At 45.5% G+C, this 21,609-nt stretch overlaps 1 protein-coding gene across 1 annotated transcript in view; it reads right to left on the bottom strand.

The window, feature by feature from the left end:
- Nucleotides 1-21,609, bottom strand: part of LOC138287164 (phytanoyl-CoA dioxygenase, peroxisomal-like) — a 231,392-nt gene that overhangs the window by 162,054 nt on the left and 47,729 nt on the right. Inside the window, exon 5 of the mRNA XM_069227525.1 lies at nt 11,407-11,588. Coding sequence (XP_069083626.1) covers nt 11,407-11,588 — 182 coding nt within the window. The remainder of the gene's footprint in view (nt 1-11,406; nt 11,589-21,609) is intronic.

A 21,609-nucleotide genomic window follows, 5' to 3' on the forward strand; every position in this document is an offset into this window, starting at 1 on the left:
TCCCAGGGGGGAAACCTGAAGGGTGGATTAGGGCTTATCACAATGTGCTCTATCATAGCTGAGGTAGGAACCACATATATTACTCCTAGTGACAGTATGGTGGACTGTTTTTGTGTTTCACTCTTCTTGTTGCCATTTTGCTTCTAGTGTGTTTTAGTGTGTTGCAATTCACGCCATTCTATCTAAGATGCTTTTAATTCAATAAACCTTATTGAACCATTCTCTGCCTCTTAGTCTTTGCATATGTGAGAATAATGTAAGCAAGAGAAAAGATGAGATCTGATAGACCACGATTCCCCGGAGGAGTCATTTTTGGCATACGCCCGGTTGCCACAATCATCCCTGCTCCTGGGCAGAGATGAGGTGCTACTACTTAGCTGGAAAACCTGGATTAGGCTGACAGTTGTCACATGGTGTGGGATTGGACTCAGTTCCCCACAATTCAGATGATTCTGCTGCCCAAATCCAGTAGCCTCATTAGCATAATGAGAGCCTACGTGACAGTTAATACTGCCTCTTTTCGCACACACTCTACGAGGGGTGCTATTGTCTCGAAAGCCTTTTCTATGGAGGGGCATACTCAAAGGTATTCTCAAAGCAGCAGACTGGTCTTCGGATTCTACATTCAAGACGTTATATTTCAAGCCAATTTTTCAGCATGGCGGCTCTTGTCGTCAATCAGCTTTAAACTAGCATAATCTGAACCTCCGGTCCTGACACAGAATGTAAATTTTCCTAGCTATCATGGAGGAAAGTTTCAGTTATATTAAGGACACAGAGGCAAAGATTATTCCTCCCAAACTGATTCCTCTTTCCATCCTCCCGATATTTAATTAAATCCTTGACGTTCGGATAAGTATATTTCATGCACATCAGCAGCTGCTGATGTACGACGTATTTACATGATTATGGTTGGTTGTACTTAATGTTTTTTTCACAATGTATGCTGTTTTCTTAGAGATCTACCTGATCGAAATGTATTGATGTTATGGATGGCTTTTCAGATGCCCATAAATTTATACTTGGTTCTGTGTTTTTTCTATCACAGGATCGGATCAAAACAGGACATCTGAAGGACACTTGGACCAGTCTGCTTGCTCAAAGAAAGAGTAAGTGCTGCTCCTGTTTGTCAAATATATGGGACTGTCTCTATGGTTGTTCTGTGCTGTGTTGCAAAGACATATGGGATTTGTAATCTTTGTGGATGTTAAAGATGACTAGTTTTGTTAAGGCTGCTGAGTAGAAGTGTAGGAAGAGAAAAGTATAATTCTTGCCTCTTTGTCCCTAAAATAATTGAAACTTTCCTTCACGATGGCTAGAAAATTTTACATTCTTCATACAGCACTTCACTGTGTGAAGGCTTGATAGCATTATGGCGGAAAGGAGAGACATGGACTGTGCACTGTTTCCTCCACGTTGGTAAGTGTTGTGCTTTTTTTTCTTCCCATTCTCGTATTACCGAATTCGCTCTAATTTTAACCTGTTACTGGATTTGGCAGCTTAATGCAGTTCTGCGTATGAGCAGACAGTGGAGGAGCTTAGTTTTATTTGGGCACTTGCAGTCATTAAAACCACTGTCTGCCACTAAAATGGCTTCCGCTTACCAAATTTGTAGACATTAAACGTTTAGTCTAGCATCAAAACAGGTTATGTTTGGTGATTCAACTGCATGTTTGCGCCTCTTTTATAAGCATGCAAGACAATTAATTGCTTGAATTTTAAAATCTTTTTGATATCTTGGTAGTCATAATTGATTTGAAGGATCTTACATCAATGAGACATGTACTCAGGGCATTAACCCACTAGAAGGTCTACCTCTGGTTTGCCTTATTGATGGAATGTTAGAAAATGTATATCCTACCTTATGAATGAGATTTAAACCCAACGTATCCTGGAAGATACCAATTACATGGTTGTCTCTAAAACTACATCATTTAATATTCTCCATTTTTCTGTGTTAACTCTTCGACGTTCAAACACAGTAAGCTTATGGATGTTGGCTCACAAAGGTTCCCATCATTACAACTGTAAATCCAGAATTTTTAATGACTAAGTACTGTAGATAAAGTGTATCATAATTTTTAAGTAAATCTTCGAGGTGCCACCAGGCACTCGGACAGCTCTGTTAGGGAAGTGCATTTTTTATTCACTATTATGTTAGGGATAATGTGATGTTACTAGTACTAACCATTCGCCATCCAAGCCCTTCACAATGGTCCAGTAAGCATAGCAGATTACCCATACTGAGCATATCATGTGGGCCCTCAGAAACATAGGTGGGAGGTAAAACCTAACTTGAACTCATCAAAACCCTCCATGAATGATAATGCCAGGGAGTTAAATCTTCTCTTTCACCTTCTAGTTTGTCTAGTGAAGAGATTTGCACATGCACATTTAGTTCGGAGACTAGTCCAAGGTAAGCTATATAATGACACTCGGGCATTTTCTCCAAGTTTTAGGAATGGCTGTAGAAGCCCTTTGCAATGGCTAGTATAAGCACATTCTGGGAGTTTCCCTGCGGTTTATGTGTCCAACTTTGAGCCGTGGGACTGGAGAATAGCCTGATGGCTGTAACAGTATGTAGGGATTCGCTAGGCCCGCTCTCTTCTTCTTTAATGGCATCCCATGTTGTTTCCTCGGTGTGAGGCAATGCAATTATTGGGTTTTCACCACAGTTCACCCAGTTCTTGAGCTTTCAGAACTTCTTTATCTTTCTTTTGCTTCATACAGTCAGGAAATCTTCTATAATAGATGGCAGCTAAAAAATTACTTCAGCAGAATTTGGCTTGAGTTGCACCTCAGTTTTGCTTTTTGAGGATGTGGGACTATTATTTCAGTGGGTCCGTGGGAGCCTATTTCATCCAAGGATGCCAGTGGGGTGTGGTGGGGGATAGTTGATAGCTCACTAGGATTTCACAGCCCTCTACCGGGGTCAGAAGACCTATTAGGGTCTCTACCCCCAAATTAGATTTTTCCTTGCTCTGGTCCCCTATTCTTCAAGGATGGAATGACACACTGAGGTTTGTGGGACTTAAGGCAGAATGCCTCTGCGGGTACTTCATATTCCTGCGCTTCTAAAGGAACTTCTTTTAGCTTACCCGGAATCCCCGAGATGCCATTTTCAGTCTTAAGTATGGTTCTTTAGGTTATCTGGGAAGACTGCTGCGGATGTTGGTCTCGGTTCTACTTTGGTATTGAGCCTTCCATGTCTTGTAGGACTTCAAGAGTTCTGAGAGTAATTGTCGTCTTGGTACTTCTATCAGTGCAAAAGATCTGCCGTCCTGCTCAGTATATGCAACTGCTTATCATTATTTTTGACCTGGACCAGGAGTGACAGAGAGAGTGTCCAGTGTTTTTGCAACAGCACTCATTGGTTTTATCACTGGCAAAAAAGTGGGGTGTTGTTAGTGACTTGTGCACCATTATATTCGCTTTCTACTCTGATCTCGCTTTATTTCCTTCCAGTCTTGCTAAGAATAGGCATGAGGGTGTCTGATACCATTCGGCCAGCCAACTTAGCTCCTTATATCTCCATGCCTTCCAGGTCTTGTAGTACCTCAAGGGTTCCGTGAGTAATTCTCATCTTGGTACTTTAATCCGAGGTGCCATGGAAAGTATTATAAATAAAACCAGTGGGCTCTTCAAAGCCATCTAAATTAGTCTGTGCTGTTATCAAGCAGCTAGGTCTATCAGGAGCACGGCAGCACCTTAGATGGAGGAGTGTGTTGGAAACGGGAGGTGCCAGACTCAGAGGCAGGGTTTAGGGTCATCCGACAGGATATGTTGCTAGCTGGCCCAAAACCCAATTTAAGGGTCTATAGTAGTTTGGACCATGCACTCATTACCAGGCTAAAGTCTATGCCAGTTGAGGCTCGCACAGGGGGCAGGGCGGGGTTACACATTACATTACAAAAATATATTTTTAAAAAACCCACTTACCTCTGCTTCCGCTCCGCGCTGCTCCTCTGCTCTTCCGTCTCGCTGCAGGCACAGGCTCCCAGCCTGTGCTGCAGCCAATTCCCGATGCTGCTCAGAGCAGCGTCAGGATTGGCTGGGAGCGCCCAGCATGCAGAGATCCATGCTCTAGCCCCTTAAATGCCACTATGTGCTATACAGCAGAATTAGATTAACTAACCACTATGTTTGCCAGGAACTTTCAGCTCTTGCCCAAGGTCTGTGGCCTTCACTATGTTAGGGAGGTGAGGCAGCGATACTAATAAAGTAAAAAATAAAAAAAAGATAGATTGAAAAACTGCTAAAAAAAAGAAGCCACCCACCCAGTTTGAACAGTGAAGTACTATCAATGAAGTACTACTGATGTCAGTAAATGGCACAAAGGGACAATGAGTGCTTTCCATTGCCAGTATCATCAGTATTCAGTGGGACAGGAGTTAGAAGCAGATCAAGTTGTAAGCAATGAGCAGTCTTCATTAAAGTGCATCAGCTTCGGCCCGAGACTAGTAAGATGGAGAATAATAAAAACTTGCCTTAGTGAAATGGAGTGACAAGCTCAGAACTGGCCAAGAGATACGCAGAAACAAGCATTGGCAAAGCCACTAGGTTCCGACTGGAAATTATATTGGCTTTTTCAATGGTTGTTTACAGAGTGAACAGCAATTGACCTGCTGTGCAACATGACTTAAAGTTTTTTTTAAAGTTGCTATGATGTGACTAGTTTTGACCGCATCACAGTGCTTTTATTTACTTTAAGCCAAGTTCCACAGCAGCTAACTGCTGTGCAACATGTAACAACACATTGACAAAGCTAATAGACTTTGCACAGGCGAAACCTATTACCTTAGCCAATGCTTGTGAAGAAATACATAAACACACACACACATACAAACAGGAGCAGAAAAGAAACATTTTCACACAAAGCATTATCATACCCTGCATCTGTGTGCGTAAATCATTATTTAATGGTGATAAACTTGAGAAGCTAGTAAAAAGAACCTCACAGCTTATGTTACCATATACACAAGCGGTATGTCAGGGCGTTTGAGAAGCGGATTAAAGTAATAGGTTGTGAAGAAAGAATGCGTGTACGCCCCGATGTATTTGCTGGTTGTAGCTAGAAACACACTATGTTACACAGGACTGATCATCTGAAGCTATGTTATATAATACGGATCCTCTGAAGCTCCCAGTGTTAAGTAGACATGGGGAAGGAAAGTAGCCTCAGGTATCTATTTGGGCTTTTAACCACACCCACCTCACTCCCCTCACTTTCACTCGTTTGTGGGCTTGCCTGCCAAAAATCATTTGATGACATTTGTAAATGCTTTACGTTTGTCCCACCTTGGGGCAGTTTTGTTACTGCCTTGGGGACCGACCCTGTTACATGGATAATTGCATGTTTGCAAGCGAACTTATTTTTCCTCTTATGTCTCTCCTTTGCGCTCATGATCATGAGCCGTAGCGCTTTAAATTGACTTCTGTTTTTTTCTGCAGCTTGCCTTGTATAGTCAGTGCCTTCTGGGTTGCGATGCTCTGCAAAATGTGTAGCGTGTTTGCGGTGTCTTCGGTCTCGGCATTTGTCTCTCATTTAACAGACATCCATCCGTGTGGGTGGGCATTGAAAACAACGAGTTGGTTACATTTAATTTTTGTGGACCTGGTGATTTATACATTACTATATTACCCATGATTCGTAATTAGTGACGCAAACGGCGAAAAACGCAGTTTGCGAGGCGCAAAAGGCCTTCCGCGATGCAGAGTCACATTTTGCGAGTCGGTACCGACTCGCAAAATGTGATTCCAACTCGCAAATAGGAAGGGGTGTTCCCTTCCTATTTGCGACCGCATCGCGATGTAGAGTTGATTTGCGACCAACCTCATAAATATTCATGAGGTGGGTCTTTGCAACCCCATAGCGAGTCGCAGAAGGTGTCTGAGACACCTTTCTGCATTTCGGATTGCGAGTTGCAATTTGCGAGTCGCTATGACTCGCAAATTGCAAGTCACAATTCTCAACTTACCTACATCTGGCCCATAGTTTCTATGATTTATCGGTTTCAAGCAACCCGAATACTACAAAATATTTACATGAAATATTAAAATTACCTAATGTGTAGAATTTTATCTTCCAAGCTCGTTATCTTACAGCATACTTTGGACTATTTGTACAGTTTCGGAGCACTAGTTGAGTGCACAAGTCTTCCCAATATGGCTTTGAGGATTCTATCCCACACTGGTGGTATAGGGGTTCGTTCCTGGTTAAGTGAATGTGTATTATTGTAACCTATTGATATTTGAAGGTTGGTAACAGAGGAACTATAGCATATAGCTTATAAATGTCCCGGATCACGTGGCACCCCCTTTGCCTGGCAGATAGACATGCGGGTAAGGCATCTGGTGGAAACAAGTGCACATAAGATACTGTAATAGCGTATTACTAGAACCCATCAATAGTGTTATAGACTCTGTAATGTAGGCTTTTTGGCAGGTGGTCAGTCAAGTAAAAGTGGCCACCACATATACATATGCTCTTAGCCACACGCTCGTGCACAAACATTGCAATTTGTGGTACAACCTGCTGTAAGTATCATTTTAATCTTGACCATCCCAGGGTCCACATTACATCAAGTTCCTTGAGGCGTAACAGGAGTGTGTACCTGCTTTCTGTGCCCCCAGGCCACTTTCGTATTACAGAAGGAGACACATACACTTGCAAAACCCTTTCTTTAATACAGATGACACCGGCACACATGTAGCACCAGTGGTTCCTGAAGGGGCGTTCCCTCATTTTACAGATTGAAAAGGTGTGCATTTGGCCGGTGCCCGAGGCCCAGTGCCTTAGATTTAATGTGGGATGTTTGTTTTCCTCATCAATGTTAAGGCCTGCTCTGGAGAGGCTGCTGCAGCCTTTTCCTACCCTACCACAGTTTATCAGGGCCCATTGCAATATATATAATGAGAATGAGCCAGCCACAGCAGGCATGTGGTCTGTGCGCCTCCTCCCGCCCTGGCCTTAGGGTATGACAGGGAGGAATTGCCACAAAAGATGCGGCTTCTGCGAGGCAGAGTTTTTCTCCCCTTGAAAGCGGAAGTAGTGGAGGCCATAAATGGGAGTTCTGCTTTTGTCCCCATAGTGGATAGCCACACTCCCATTTATGGTGGCTTGGCGAAGCATCCTTGCTGCTCTACCAATCTCCCATCAAAAACCCATAATTTAACCAGAAAGCCAACCACTGCCTTACCTCTCGCTTACAGATTTAGCACTTAATGGAGTGGCTTCGTCAGCAGACGCCCTTGACAGTGCAGACTTTATATTACCTTATTTAAAGGAGTGACCCAGTAAAAGTGTTACTATTTTTCAGAGAGGTCAAATGTTTGGTCATGTACTCCCTCCTTGAAAAAAAAATAAAGCCCTTTAAAACAAAACCAGTGCAATTTAAAGGATTTACGCTGGTAGTTTAATAATTTAAGAAAACACAGTGGTTAATATTAAGGTGCTGTCTACTGGAATGAATTGATATAAACATGGCAACTGAAATTATGCAGCAGTGGAGGACCAAATTATGCGTCAGTGTTCAGTAAATTATCTGGCAAGAAAAGGCAAATTAGGCGGCATAATGCAGCAGATTTTATGATAGTATTATTTCATTATTTTTATATTTTTACACCTGTTGACACTGCCTGGTCATTGGCTGCACCTCATTAGTACCAGTTTAACACTCACATACAGAAAAAAGCAATAGAAAAGGGGAGCAGTCAAGAATTGCAAAGGGCCTTCTACTGGGAGGCAACATGTGTCGCTGCATCTTAAGTAACTTGAACCGTTTGCGCTAGAATCAACTTTCTTTGTTAAAATCTGTGGATTATGCAGCAGATGATGTCCTATGTAGCAAATGCGTCAAATATATATGTCAAAAACACTGCAGCTGCACATTTGCATAATTCGAGTGGCCATTTATCTGACCTACAGGCTTCATTATGGACAGCATTGACCCAGCTATTCCTCTTTCTGAGAAAATGCATCATAGTATTAAAACACCTGATAGGTACAGTAATACAAAATGTTAGAAAATTCAATAGAATGCACTATGTTACAACTCAAATTGTATGCATCTTTCCTTTCTTTTTCTGCCTCTTCCAACAACGCTCTGCCCTTTGACTCCGTTGCACCAGTGTCTACAGCTCACTTCATTCATCCTCACCGAGCACATCACCGTCCTTTTACCACAACACACAGTGCTTAATTTGTGCAGTTCGTTGGTAGTGGTTGGCACCAGCACTCGTGTTGAACACCAAGGCTTATTTTTAGGTTGAGTGCGCACAAGCGCTCTGACATGTTGTAATCTATCCATGGGCTTTCAACCATGCCCACTGCACGCCCATCAGTATCACTCGTTCATGGGCTTCCTTTCAAAAATCCTTTGTTATCATTGGTAATTGCTTTACGTTTGTCCCTCCTTGGGGTGGTTTTGTTACCGCCTTGGACACCGACCCTGTTAGATGGATAATTGCACGTCTGTCAATACGTTTGACTGTGAGCAAACTTCTTTTTCCTTTTGTGTCTCTCCTTCGCGCTCATGGCAGCCGTGCAGCTTCGAATTGGCTTGCTTATGTCAATTGTTTCACTTTTCATTTTCAATATATGTGGCAAGAAAGGTCTAGTTGGAATTCACAACGCTAAGAGCTCTAACTCGAGCAAGCATAAGACCCATAGCATTGCAAATGCTTGTTTTTAAAGACAACCCTGCCTTTCAGACTGTCTTTAAAAACGTAAAATGTGTATAAATTCGACTTTATAATTAAAGGTACTTCCAAAGTGGTAATCTGCCTTAATTTATACATATAATTCACCCTAAGGTCTCCACTGGGTGCCCCAAGGGTAGGTTGCCATGTAACTATAAGCAGGCACATTATAAAAGATGTTTTTTATGCCCTGGTACGGGAAAACTGTTCCGTTCATTTTCCCCATTATAGATACTTAGTTCCGTAGGTTATCACCGTAATATTCCATACAAGCATAAATATTGCTAGGAAGGAGCTAAGTGTATCAGTCAAGGACTCAAAAGGTTGGTAATGATGAATCCAACAACTTGCCACTGTTGAATTTATAACTAGTACAGAAGATAAGCTATAGGAGTTTATTTTCTTTAAGCCAAAATCCAGCCTAAGAGTGGCCTGCAAAGAGCAGAGGTTATTGGTGGGAGGGAGCTCTGCAGCTGCAGGGCTCAGGCCAGGAAGAGCGGTTGGGTAAATCAAGCTGGGCTTGAAAGAGAGCAGGACTGCTAAGAATGCCAGCCAGGCCTGCCCTCTCTTCCTGTACCCTTCAGGCACATGGCAGGCCCAGGAAAATAATTTGCAGAGGATCTAGAAATGAGCCACATCAGTAGGTTGGTTTAGCCAGGTCTTACTCTGCTGGAGAGAAATCATCCATCTTGGAAAAAGTGCAGTGCTTTGAAAATTTCACACTTTGGAGGAAGCTGTCATGCTTCTGGGGGGCACCCGGTACCTCACTGGACAGGTCCCTCAAAATGATTGATTAAATATGTCTGAGATGCATTGCAACTCAGATCTGCTGCCTGGAACCACAAAGATAGGAAGGGCTGCCCTGCTGGAACTCTGGTTTGCAACCCAAAGGACTGTACTCTGAAGGACTGATCCTGTTGCACACTGCAACAGCAGCCCAAATGACTTTGCCTTGCTTCAAAAAGGACCTAGGAGTAGATTCCCTGAAAGCAACAGGTTAACAGAGCTTGCCGGAACTAGCTTCCACAAGACGTCCCCAGCCTGGAGTGCGTCCAGTAGACTTTAAGGATTTGGCAAGGTACACTGTGGAAATTAAAGTCCCGAACTTCCAAGGATCATCTCAGTGCTGATAGACCCTTGGATTTGTGTTTTGGAAACTTTGAGACCCAAAGGAGAACTTCTCGAAGAAGATCCAGAAGTTTGGAGAACTTCTGTGAAAAAGTTCCATAAGGTCACCAACCCATTAACAAGAGCCAAGCTGCCGCAGCCCGACCGCAAGCCGGCCCGGATTTCAAGTTTGTCTCGCTTTTCCTCAACAAGACTTCCAGGATTTGACTGGGGCTTCGCAGAAACTCAAGCCGACTAAGTCTGAAGGTAAAATTTTGACTGAGGCCTGATTCTGAGAAGGGCGCCATTGCGGATGGCCTCAAATTGTGACTTGATCCTGGTCTGGTGTGACTAGATGTTCCCGGTTGGAACAATTAATTCCTAAGCGTTAGAAAGCACATTTTTTGATTTAATCTTTAAAAAATCATATCTCTGTTTCCCTATATTGTATTTTTGTTGTTTTTATGTCATTTTAAAGATAACAATATTTACTATTTTATCAGTTTGGTGTGGGGTTTTTATTGTGTGTTGTGTTTTACTTATTTACTTTATTGTTGTATTGAAATGCTTCTCATACCGGTCTCCTAAGTAAAGACTGCCTGTTAGTTGCAAAGCTACCAGGGGTTGAGCCAGGGGCTGATGTTTTGAGACCCTGACTGGACCTAGCATTGGGTTGGTGGCCTTATTGCTAGTGATAGCTGTGTCCATACCCCTACTAATAATCTGCCTTCCAGCAGCTGGGAGCAGCAACAACAGATGGGGGTGGAGGGCAACACAAGCAAAATGTGGAGCAGGAAGAAGTGAGTGAGGGAGGGTTGGGAGGATGAGTGTAGACATGCACTCCTGATGAGTGGTAAATTGGTAACATAAAATAAAAGAATTAACAGTGGGAGGGGTTTGTGAAACAAACATAAGGGAGAGCGGGAAACAACAGCGGGAGAGAGGAGGTAATAGGGAGCAGTGTAAAGATGGAACACATCCATTTGTATTTGCATTTGTCGCCCTAATAGGAAAGGGTATGCACCGACGTGGGTCCAGTGTTTGCTCTGCCGCCAGATTCAAGCTAGCCTGGCTGATGAAGGGTGATACCCTGAAACCGGTCCCAGGATGCCTGTTTGTGGTCCAGGGAGACCTTGGCCTGGCAGTTCGGGCTGGATTGTTCCCATGGGGAACAGGGTCAAGACTGATTTGCATATGGTTGGGTTCAAACTGAAATGTCATGGCAAGCAAAAAAACTGATGGATTAATCCCAGATCTGTGACTTGTGATTTGTTCTGCATTCCGTCCATCATCTGTTGTTTTTGCAGGGATGTCCTATGAGGCAGGCTGGGTTTAGATACATGACACTGATTTTAAACATTTCTTGTTAAATATGGTTGATTTCTGGCATAGACTTTACCGTCTTCTGTGCGGGTTCCTTGAGCCCTAAAGAAAGCAGTCCATTTCTGAGAAGGAGACAGGTAGTTTGTAATATTTAGAGGCTCTATCTACCAAGGAGTGGAACTTTGCAATATCACCACCCAAGCACATGACAAAGTTTAAAACCAGAAAAAGAAAAGTTACACTGAAAAATATCCACTTGAACATGTCAAAACTTACCTCCCAATCAGGGTAGTCATGCTCTTTCAAGGACTCTTTATGCGTTCCTGGAAGGACTACTAGACAGCCATTGCTGTGGTCTATCCTCTCCATTGCAGTCCATGCACAAACAATTTGATCTGCAGGCCTAAATGGAAAATAGTGTAGGTCCTGATGCATTGGATGACGAGAAGACTTTTTACCTGAAATCGAAACCAAAAGTTAAAGGTTGGCATGTAACTCTTTTCTCACTGTGATTTGATTTTGCATGCCATTGGAACTACATTTAATATAGAAATAGGATCCACAGGTTAAATAAGTAGCACCACAGTTCTAAAATTTATATTTATAAAAGGTACCATAGAAATATAATGAATAACTTAGAGTTGACTCATTTATGAAACAGATCTATTCAATGTGTTCCACTAGGTGCATAGTTGGTATATGAAAATAGCCCATTTCCATTACAGAGTACTCATAGTCTCATAGTAAAGAGGCATAGTGTAAGAGATTACATTGCAGGTTGGGGGGGTGAAATCCTTCTCAAGCAACAATCACAATTCTTCTCAGGGCAAAGTCACAAGGAAAACCCTAAATTAAGGTGTGCTCAATTCTTGGGTAGCTTGGCACAGAGCAATTAGGCTTAATTCAGAGGCAATGGGTAAAGTATTTGTACAACATTTCAAACAGTAACACAGTGAAAACACACCACAAAAAGAGCTTAAAACAGAGTTAGATAACAGAGTGAGTTTTAATAAATAACACAAGACCAAAATGGCAAAAATCTAATCAGTAGTCCTCAAGATGTTCAATTTTAAAGACTTTAGTGAAAGTAGCCCCAAAAAATGTAACACAGTAACCGAGGATACCTGGTCACGCCGGACTGGGACAAAGCCTAAAGTTGAGGCTGACCACGAAGGACAGCAAGCCGTCTGTAGGGAACCAGTTAGGCACACTGAAGAGAGTATCTTAAATTCTGGTTTGCAGAGTGTTGCAAGAATCAGTGTCAAAGGTGCGTCATGCAGCTGAACCGATGCATTGGTTCAGAGATGTGACAAGGCTGTGGTGTAAGGTCCTGCTGTGTTGTCACAAAATCCTGTCCACAAGAGCTTGTGATGCGAACTCAAGGATATGTCGCTTAGTTGAGACAATGCTTTGGTTCTGAGAAGCTGCAAGTTTGCAATGCAGAGTCGAGCATCGCAGTAGAGGCTGCAATGTGGGCCTCTGCTGTAGTACCGATCCCCGCAGCAATGCCTTGGTTTTGCTGGATCCACAGAGGCTGGCAGAGCACCTTAGGCCCACTTTCAAGGGTCCTGGAGTGGGGTGGCACTACTTGGGAAGGTATACTCACAGATGGCAGAGTCCAGGTGTTGGGTCAAATTTGTTGGAGCCTTCTGTCCCTGATGCTCAAGTCAGGAGGCCAGCCAACTAGCCCTTTGAGTCACTCTGGTGTTCTAGGTAGCAGCACAGTAGTCAAGCAGAGCAGCAGTCTGGCAGTCTTTCAGCAGCCCAGCATTCCTTCTTCCTGGCAGAGTCCAGAAGTGTATTGAAGTGGGTGGTGTTTGAGGTCCAGTATACATACCCAGTACTGTCTTTGTAGTGGAGGTTTCACTTTGAAGTTCCCAGGCATCCTGTCTCCCCTGTCCTGGCTCCAGACTAACTCAGGAGTTATGCAGCCCTTTGTATGGAGGCAGGGCACAGCCTTTTCATGTGTGTCCCAGTCTGCCAAAGATGGCCCATCCAGGCACACCTAAGCCCTCTACTGTATGTAGCTGTCTGGGAGGAATACACAAAGGTCAACTGTCAGCTGCACCCATCCATGTGACCCAGGTATAGGCCACAGGCACTAAATGGCAAATGCAGGGAAAAGACAACTTTCCAATGTGGCATCTTCAAAATTGTAATTAAAAATCCAACTTAACCATAAGGTAGGATTTTTCATTATAATTCCAAATAAATCAAATATGAAAGGGTTACCTGTTCCCATTCTGAAATTACAGCTTATTAAATGTAATAAGGTAACTCCAATGTTAGCCTATGGGAGAGGTAGGCACTGTAGTTGTGAAAAATGAATTTACGAGTTTTTCACAACCAATGCACGTAAAACACAAAAGCACATGTCCAACTTTTTAAACACACTGCACTCTGCCCTCTGGCAGTCCAGGGCCTATTGTAGGGGTGACTTATATGTAATAAAAAGGAATGTTTGGTCCCGGTAAAAAAAAAATCTTTTGCCAGATCTAAATGGCAGTTTTAAAACAGAAATCGTGCACACAGGCTGCAATGGTAGGCCTGAGACATGTTTAAAGGGCTACTTACGTGGGTGGCCAATCAGTGCTGCAGGCCCAGTAGTAGCATTTAGGCCCGTATTTATACTTTTTGACGCTAAACTGCGCTAACGCCATTCTGAAGCGCCATGCGGGCGCCGTATTTATTGAATGGCGTTAGCCGGCGCTAGCAGACCGGCGCTGCCTGGTGTGCGTAGAAAAAAACCACGTACACCAGGCAGCGCCGGCATTGGGGAAAATGGCGTTAGGGCGTCTTAAAATGGTGCAAGTCAGGTTGACGCCAAAAAATCGCCTCCACCCGATTTGCGCCATTTTTAACGACGCCCAGACGCCATTTACATGACTCCTGTCTTAGTAAAGACAGGAGTCATGCCCCCTTGCCCAATGGCCATGCCCAGGGGACTTATGTCCCCTGGGCATGGTCATTGGGCATTGAGGATGTAGGGGGGCACAAATCAGGCCCCCCTATGCCAAAAAAATATATAAAAAAAATAAAAAATTATACTGACCTGAACTTACCTGAATGTCCCTGGGATGGGTCCCTCCATCCTTGGGTGTCCTCCTGGGGTGGGCAAGGGTGGCAGGGGGGGTCCCTAGGGGCATGGGAGGGCAGCTGTGGGCTCATTTTGAGCCCACAGGTCCCTTAACGCCTGCCCTGACCCAGGCGCTAAAATGCGGGGTTTTTTGCCCCGCCCACTCCCGGGCGTGATTTTTGCCCGGGAGTATAAATACGACGCATTTGCGTCGCAGGCATTTTTTTAGACGGGAACGCCTACCTTGCATCTCATTAACGCAAGGAAGGTGTTCACGCAAAAAAATGACGCTCTTTCCTCATACTTTGGCGCTAGACGCGTCTAACGCCAAAGTATAAATATGGCGTTAGTTTTGCGCTGAATTTGCGTTGAAAAAAACGACGCAAATTCGGCGCAAACGGAGTATAAATATGCCCCTTAATTTACAGGCCCTGGACACATGTACTGCCACTTTACTAGGGACTTAAAAGTATATTAAAGATGCTGATTGGGTAGAAGCCAGTGTTGCGATGTTTTAAGGAGTGAGCACATGCACTTTAGCACTGGTTAGCAGTTGTAAAGTGCAAAGAGTGGCCAGCACAAACAAGATCAGCAAAAAAATGGAGGAGGCAGGCAAAAGGTTTGGGGAAAGACCACCCTACGACTGACAGGCCTAACATTTAGACAGCATGTCATTACATAGAAAAAAGTAACATATAAATCCCATATACCACATGTGCATGTAAGTATTACGCTGCCAGATGGGACATATCCATTCATCAAAGTACATGTGATGAACTCAAACCTAGCCCTACCATCCTTTGAGCTACACCAGCATGCTGTAAAATCTCATGTTTTCCTCAAAGGATAGCAAGTGCCTACTTGGGAGACGTTATGTTGTCAATTCATCTATGGACACGTGTTTCTGGGTTAATCCCTTCATCAGCAGAGAAAAAATAAAAAGTATTTCAGCTTCGTAGGTGCAGCCACTGCTGGAGGCGTTCCAGACATCTCTTCCCTTGTTTAAAGACCACAGCTTTAAACAAGGGAAGTGCATGGCTGTTCAGCTGGTTTAATTGCAGGCACCTGATTAATCTGTTTAAATACCAGCCTTGCCCCAGTGGGCCTCTGAAGTGAGTTACAAAGTGCATGCTGGCTATAGTAGTCCTGCACATTATATCATAATACCCCAAGAGGGTTGCTGGGTTGCTGGAGCCAGACGGACCAAGACAGTTTTCTTTCCGCATCAGACAACTGGATCCATAGAAAGCTACCCTTCAGTCCTGTTTTGACTGGTCTTTTTCACTTTTGTCAAGCTCTTTTCGAGACACTTTTCTCTTGATGTGTCGAGGGATGTCTTCTAGGAAGATGAGATTCAAGCTCTGCAGATTCTGTCATCGGGCGATGTCCATGGTGGATCCGCACCTCACGTGTCACTGGTGTTTAGAACGTAACCACGACCCATGAACCCGAAGGCTTTGAGGGAGCAGTCCCTAAAGCTGCTGGTGAACCGGCAAATGACTACGTGGAATTTGAGGTCTTGGTCGAGAGGAAGGTCTAGGGACTGGTTGTGGAGTCCAAAATCGTTATCACTCCATTCAAAGTCCTCAGGGCGATCGGGCAAGTCGAGGTACAAGATGAAATCCAAGAAGTCGAAACGCTCTCCTCATCCGTCAGCCATTGAGTCTAGGGAGCATCGACATTCTAGGTCTCACTCTGGAACCTATGCCTGGGGTGACACCTTGAATTTCTGGTAGACAGAGCCACCCTGCCCAATTTCGAGAAATCATGCGTCTCATTTTTGGGCAGCCGGACACAGCTGGAGCGCCTTCAGGCCCCATGTGGTCAGAGAGGCCTCTTTGCGTTCCACGCCAATGGTTCCGGCCCTGGCACCGTGGGGCTCCCAGGGATCCTGTACCGGATGCAGAGCGTGTGTCGCTCATACCACCTCAGCCTTCCCCTTGTGATGCAGACTCTCATAGCACCATCTCCATTGTAATCCCCAACTCTGACATGGAGAGGGATGGGTGCTGCTTGACGCCAGCACTGGCAGAAGCTGTACGTCCTAGATCAGATCCTTAGCCCTATTTATCTGTGCTAGGCCTTGGGCAAGAATGGGAGGGGTTGCTAAACCCTTTGGAAACCAGCCCTACAAGAGTTTATTAGACTGGTGTAAGGACTTGGATGAAGCCAATTGACTGGACACATCTCCAGAAACTGGCATACTTTCTACCCCTAAAGCGGCTACGAAGGAGGAAGCTTCTTATGCAATGGTGGTGAGGAGTGGGGCTGAGGTCCTGCACCTTCAGTTGCCCTCAGTGACCGTCAAGACTAACCTTTTGACAACTGGGAGTTTCCACTTCAGAACCCCTGCTCCTGTTCAATGATGCCCTCACTGATGTCCTACTGGGCACCTGGTCCAAGTCCAGCACAGGGGCTCCTGTGAATAGAACAAATGCCTACTTCTATTGCCCTGCACCTAGTGCCCAAGTTTCCTAACGCAACACCCCACCCCTGAAAGCTTGGTGGTCCAAGCCTCTACCTCCCAAGGTGTGTTACCTTCCGCTCCCCCGGCTATGAAATTCAAAAGGTTGGATTCATTTAGGAAGAAGATTTTTTCTTCTGCCAGCCTTGCATTGCAGTCAGTGAACACCACAGGCCTTTTGGACTGTTATTCCCACACGCGGTAGGATACGATTGCGCAAGTGCTGCTTCATGTCCCAGAGGAGGCCCGGGCTGTTCTCTCCCAGGCTGTTGCAGATGGTAGACATGCAGCAAAGTTCACAATTAGTTGCGGACTTGACACGACCGACTCGTTAGGCAAAGCGGTTTTCATGACAGTGGCCCTGAGGCGCCACGTGTGGCTGAAGACATCCTGCTTCTCGGGGGATGTCCATGCTTCTTTGATGGACATGCCCTTTGAATGCACCCATCTCTTCGGAGACAGGGCAGACTTGGCGCTCAAGCGGTTCATGGTTTCTAAGGCTATGGACAGGTCCTTGGGCCTCACAGCAGCCCCTTGTCCTCCCCAAGTCTGCCTTTTGCCCCTTTTTGTGGCTACAGAAGAGGTCTCCAACCACCCCAATTTCCAGCCAACCAGCTTGCTGTGCATGCTATCCAGGCTCTGCGTAGCTGAGGGCACGGGACCCACTGCCCTCATGGGTCAGGTGGCCAGCGGTCTCGTCAGTCGGCCATACTGCCCTTTGCAGTAGCCTCTAAACCTTCCTATTCTGTTTCCCTCCCATCAAGGGCCAGTTGGAACCAGGATTCGCCATCACCTCTCCCACTGGCAATCGATCATTTCAGACAGGAAGGTTTTGCAGGATCTACTCCCTGCCCTTTGAGACTATCCCTACATCCATGCCACTATCTTACAATCGGGGGTCAGTGTAACATTTTTCCCTTCTCCGCGAGGAAGTTATGGCTCTCTGGTCAAGTGAGCCATATAAATCATTCCAGTGGCAGAAGGTAGGCTGTAGTTGCTATACCAGCTACTTTCTGGTCCCCAATAAGGACAAGGGCCTTCCCCCTATCCTGGACTTTCGATCCCCCTCAATCTCTTCCTCCGGACGCTCATGCTGGCCCAGGTCTTGTCTGCCTTGAAACAAGGAGACTAGATGGTAGCATTAAACTTGCAGGACGCTTTTCATATTCCTGTCCTGTCTGCCCACAGACTTTACTTGCGGTTTACAGTAGGCCACAAGCACTTTCAGTTCACTATACTCTTCTTTGCTAGACCAGCGCTCCTCAGGTGTTCACCAAGGTGATGGTGGGGGTTGTGGTTCACCTGAGGAGATCAGGGGTTTCAGTTTTTCCCTATCTTGACGACTGACTGTTAAAGGTGAGCTCCCCCTACGCTGTTGTCTCCCACCTCCAGACTAGGGCAGACCTCCAGCATTCACTATGATTCAGTACAAAAATGCCAAAGTCACACCTGAAACCCTCTCAGACGCTCCCTTTCATCTGAGCTGTTCTGGATACAGTGCAGTTCAGGCTTATCCTCCCGAGTAGCCAGTCCAGGATATTCAGGCTTTGATACCGATGTCTCAGCCTCTATCCTGGATTTCGGTGAGAACAACTCTGAGGTTGCTGGGCCTCATGTCCTCTGGCATCCTGGTTGTGACACAGTGGAACCTGAAGTTCCAGTGGGGGCAGCATCAGAGGAATCTCTCCGACATGGTCCAGATCCCAAAGGGAAGTGCGACAGATCTGCAGTGGTGGTTAATGAACAGCGACTAAGCCAGAGGCAGATCTCTCTCTTTTCTCCAACCAGATCTGACAGTAGTGACAGATGCGTAATTCCTAGGATGGGGCGCCATCTGGGATAGGTGGATATCAGAAGAATCTGGTCTCTGGTGGAAACTGGGATCCACATCAACATGCTGGAGCTCCATGAGATCCAATGGCATTGAAACCTATCTTCCCTCTATCAAGCAAAAGATGGGGCAGGTGTTAACGGACAACACCATCGCCATGTGGTACTGCAACAAGAGGAGTGGGGTGAGTTTGTGGACCCTATGTCAGGATGCTCTGCATTTCAGGGCTGGGACAGCAGGGCATACGCTTGGGGTTCAACATCTCCATGGCTCTCTAAATGCCAGAACAGCAGACGAAAATGCCTAGAGGGTCACAAATGGCGTCTCCATACGGAGGTATCGCAAGGTCTCTTTCAGCAGTGGGGAGAGCCTTGGTTAGATCTGTTAACGTGCGCAGGGAATGCGCAATGTCAGCAGCTTTGCACATTGGAGTTTCTAAGGCAGCAATCGCTCAGAGACGCTTTTTGTCTCAAGTGGAATTTAGGTCTTCTGTATGCCTTTCCGCCTATAACAATTCTGCCCACAGTTCTCAAAAAGATCAGTAATGACCAGGCTCAAGTTATCCTTGTGGGTCCAGACTGGGTACAGAGAGCCTGGTATCTTGAGCTGATGAGCATGTGCATCGATCCTCCGATCACACTGCCCCTTCAGGAGGATCTTCTGTTGCAATTGCAGGCAAGGGTTCTTCACCAGAACATAACTATAAAGTGAGCCCTCGCCATGCACAGTTTTTTCTTTAATAATTTAACTTCTAATGTTTCATTGATATTTTACTGACGGTATGAAAGTTGTCATGAGTGGTATAATATTTCTGGTAATTAGCAGTGCATGGCGAAGGCGCAAATTATAGTTACCTTAGGCCGCGAGTTATAGTTACTAGGAATAACTAACTATAACTGCTGAGTTTCTATGGTTTTGTGCGTGCAAATTCAGAACCTAACTATAACATCCCTGTAACCTCTGTTTTTTTAAGTGAATTTCTATGTTTATTAAATTATATTTCCTAACTCTAACGTCCCTGTAACCTTAGCTTTTGGCAGTGAGCAGCGAGGGCTTTCCGCAGAGCCTGCCCTATAGCTAGGCCCTGCCGTCAACACCCCTAACCTGTGGCCATGCACAGCAGGAGTTGTCCACAGGGCTTGTCTCTCTGGGTGTGGGAATAGGTGCGAGAGGGTGTCTCTGGGCGTGAGTGTGGCTGCGAGAGTAGTTGTGAGAGTGTCTAATTACGCTCCAATAGATGAAAGATGCATTCAGCTTCACAATGGATTTCAGATAGTTTTTCAATACGGAATTGTGAATTAAACACGCTTGCTTTGCCTTCGCAAAGCCTAGGAGTTAAGATAATTTGAAGTGGACCTTCAACTGGGGTACGTGCTACGTTTACAGATGTAAGTGCTTCCTGCTGAAGTTTAATTTCTGTAAAATTAGCATCGTGGCCGGAGCGGAAACTCACCTGCTTCTTTATCCAACAAGAGTCCACAGTTTGCACAAAAAGTCTTCCCAACTGGAGCACTACTGGTTAGTAAGGGCTACCTCACTGGGTAAATGTGGGGTGTGGGGGAAGGGAGCCACGCGTCCTCCTCCCCTGGCGGATTTTGACTCCGGGGGCATCATCCCCCCAGGGTTTGGCCTTCAATATATGGAAGAGTGGGGCCGTGTGGCCTCCCCTCCCCTGGCCGATTTCGGCCATGAGGACCACATCCCCCAGGGCCTGGCCTTAAAATGTATATATTTTTTTTTTGTTTGTTTTCTTAAAAGAGGGAGGGGGGCCACTGTGGGTAAATGTGCAGTGTGGGTGAAGCGAGCCACATGGCCTTCTCGGCCTGGGGACCCCATTGCCTGGGGCTCGGCCATCTCTCGTGGTTGACCCGCAGGGCACCCAGTGTGCAATAGGACCGCCAGGGGAGACTCAATGCCCCCACGGTTCTAGCTGGCTCCCCTGTGGGAGCTGGCATTGCTGTCACAGACAGGGAGCTGCAAAAGATGCAGCTTCCTGTCTGTGAGAATAATTGTTTCCTCTGTTTCCCTGCCTGCATCTCTGCGAACAGGGAAACAGAGAAAACCTCTGGTTCCAGCAAGAGAAAGCTATTTGACAGCTCTCGCTTGCGAGAACTGCAGTATCTGCTGTGACTTGACGGGAGCTGTGAAAGCTCCTGCTAAGTCACAGCACCCAGCTATGTGCCGGGGTGGCACCCTGTGACATGGCAGGAGCTGTGCCTGTGGTGTGGCGGTCCCAAGGTCCAATATTGGATCTTTGAGGGGGGGGCCACGCAGCCCCCTCCAATTTTGTATTTGTACCAGTGAGGTGGTGGTCCTACTTCAATCTCTTACTTCAGCCCCAGGGAGATGTTGGTCCCCGGGGATGCTGGGGGTCCATAGGCCCCCCCTACTTATTTTACTCATTTTGCCCTGGGAAGGTGGCAGCTCCTGGGCAGACATAAGCCCAGGAGGGGGGCCCTGTTTGCCCCCCTCCTTTACTTTTAACATGCCCCCGGGACCTGGCCAGAGGCTAAGCGGTCAGGGTGTCCCTAACCTGGCCCCTCTTCTTATTCTTTATTTTTTATCTTTTTTCCTGGGACTTTGCTGAAGCAGAGTCCCAAGATGGCTGCCAACACCTCCTTGGTGAAGTGCTGGCAGCCAATTAGATCTCACTACAAGATTGGGAGGGTTTGCGGAGCCTTCGCGTCCCTTTATATACAAATTTGAGTTTTCTTTAATATTCCAAAAACTACTGAACAGATTCACACTAAATAATAAAAAGGGCTCTTTCTGGACCAAGAGCTAGATTTCATATTTGGTGTAATTCCGTCCAGTTGTTTGGCCTCTATTCCTGTTCAAAATCCCCATGGAAATTAACATGGAGAAATAATGTTTTGGGATCCCCCCTCTTTTTCTTGGCCCCCGCTTGACCGATCATTCTAAAACTTTACTGTTATCAGCTGATGTAAGTGCTGTATTTTTTGGGAACATTTTGTGAAGATTTATCAACCAGCGCCAAAGATATAGGTAAGTAAATAAACACGTTTTCTATAGAAACTAGGCTCTAACTATAATTACCTAGTGGCGATTGCCACTAGGTAATATAAATGAGGTGAAGAGCAGAGGAGC

Source organism: Pleurodeles waltl, chromosome 4_1, assembly GCF_031143425.1.
Source record: "Pleurodeles waltl isolate 20211129_DDA chromosome 4_1, aPleWal1.hap1.20221129, whole genome shotgun sequence".
Taxonomy (NCBI): Eukaryota; Metazoa; Chordata; class Amphibia; order Caudata; family Salamandridae; genus Pleurodeles; species Pleurodeles waltl.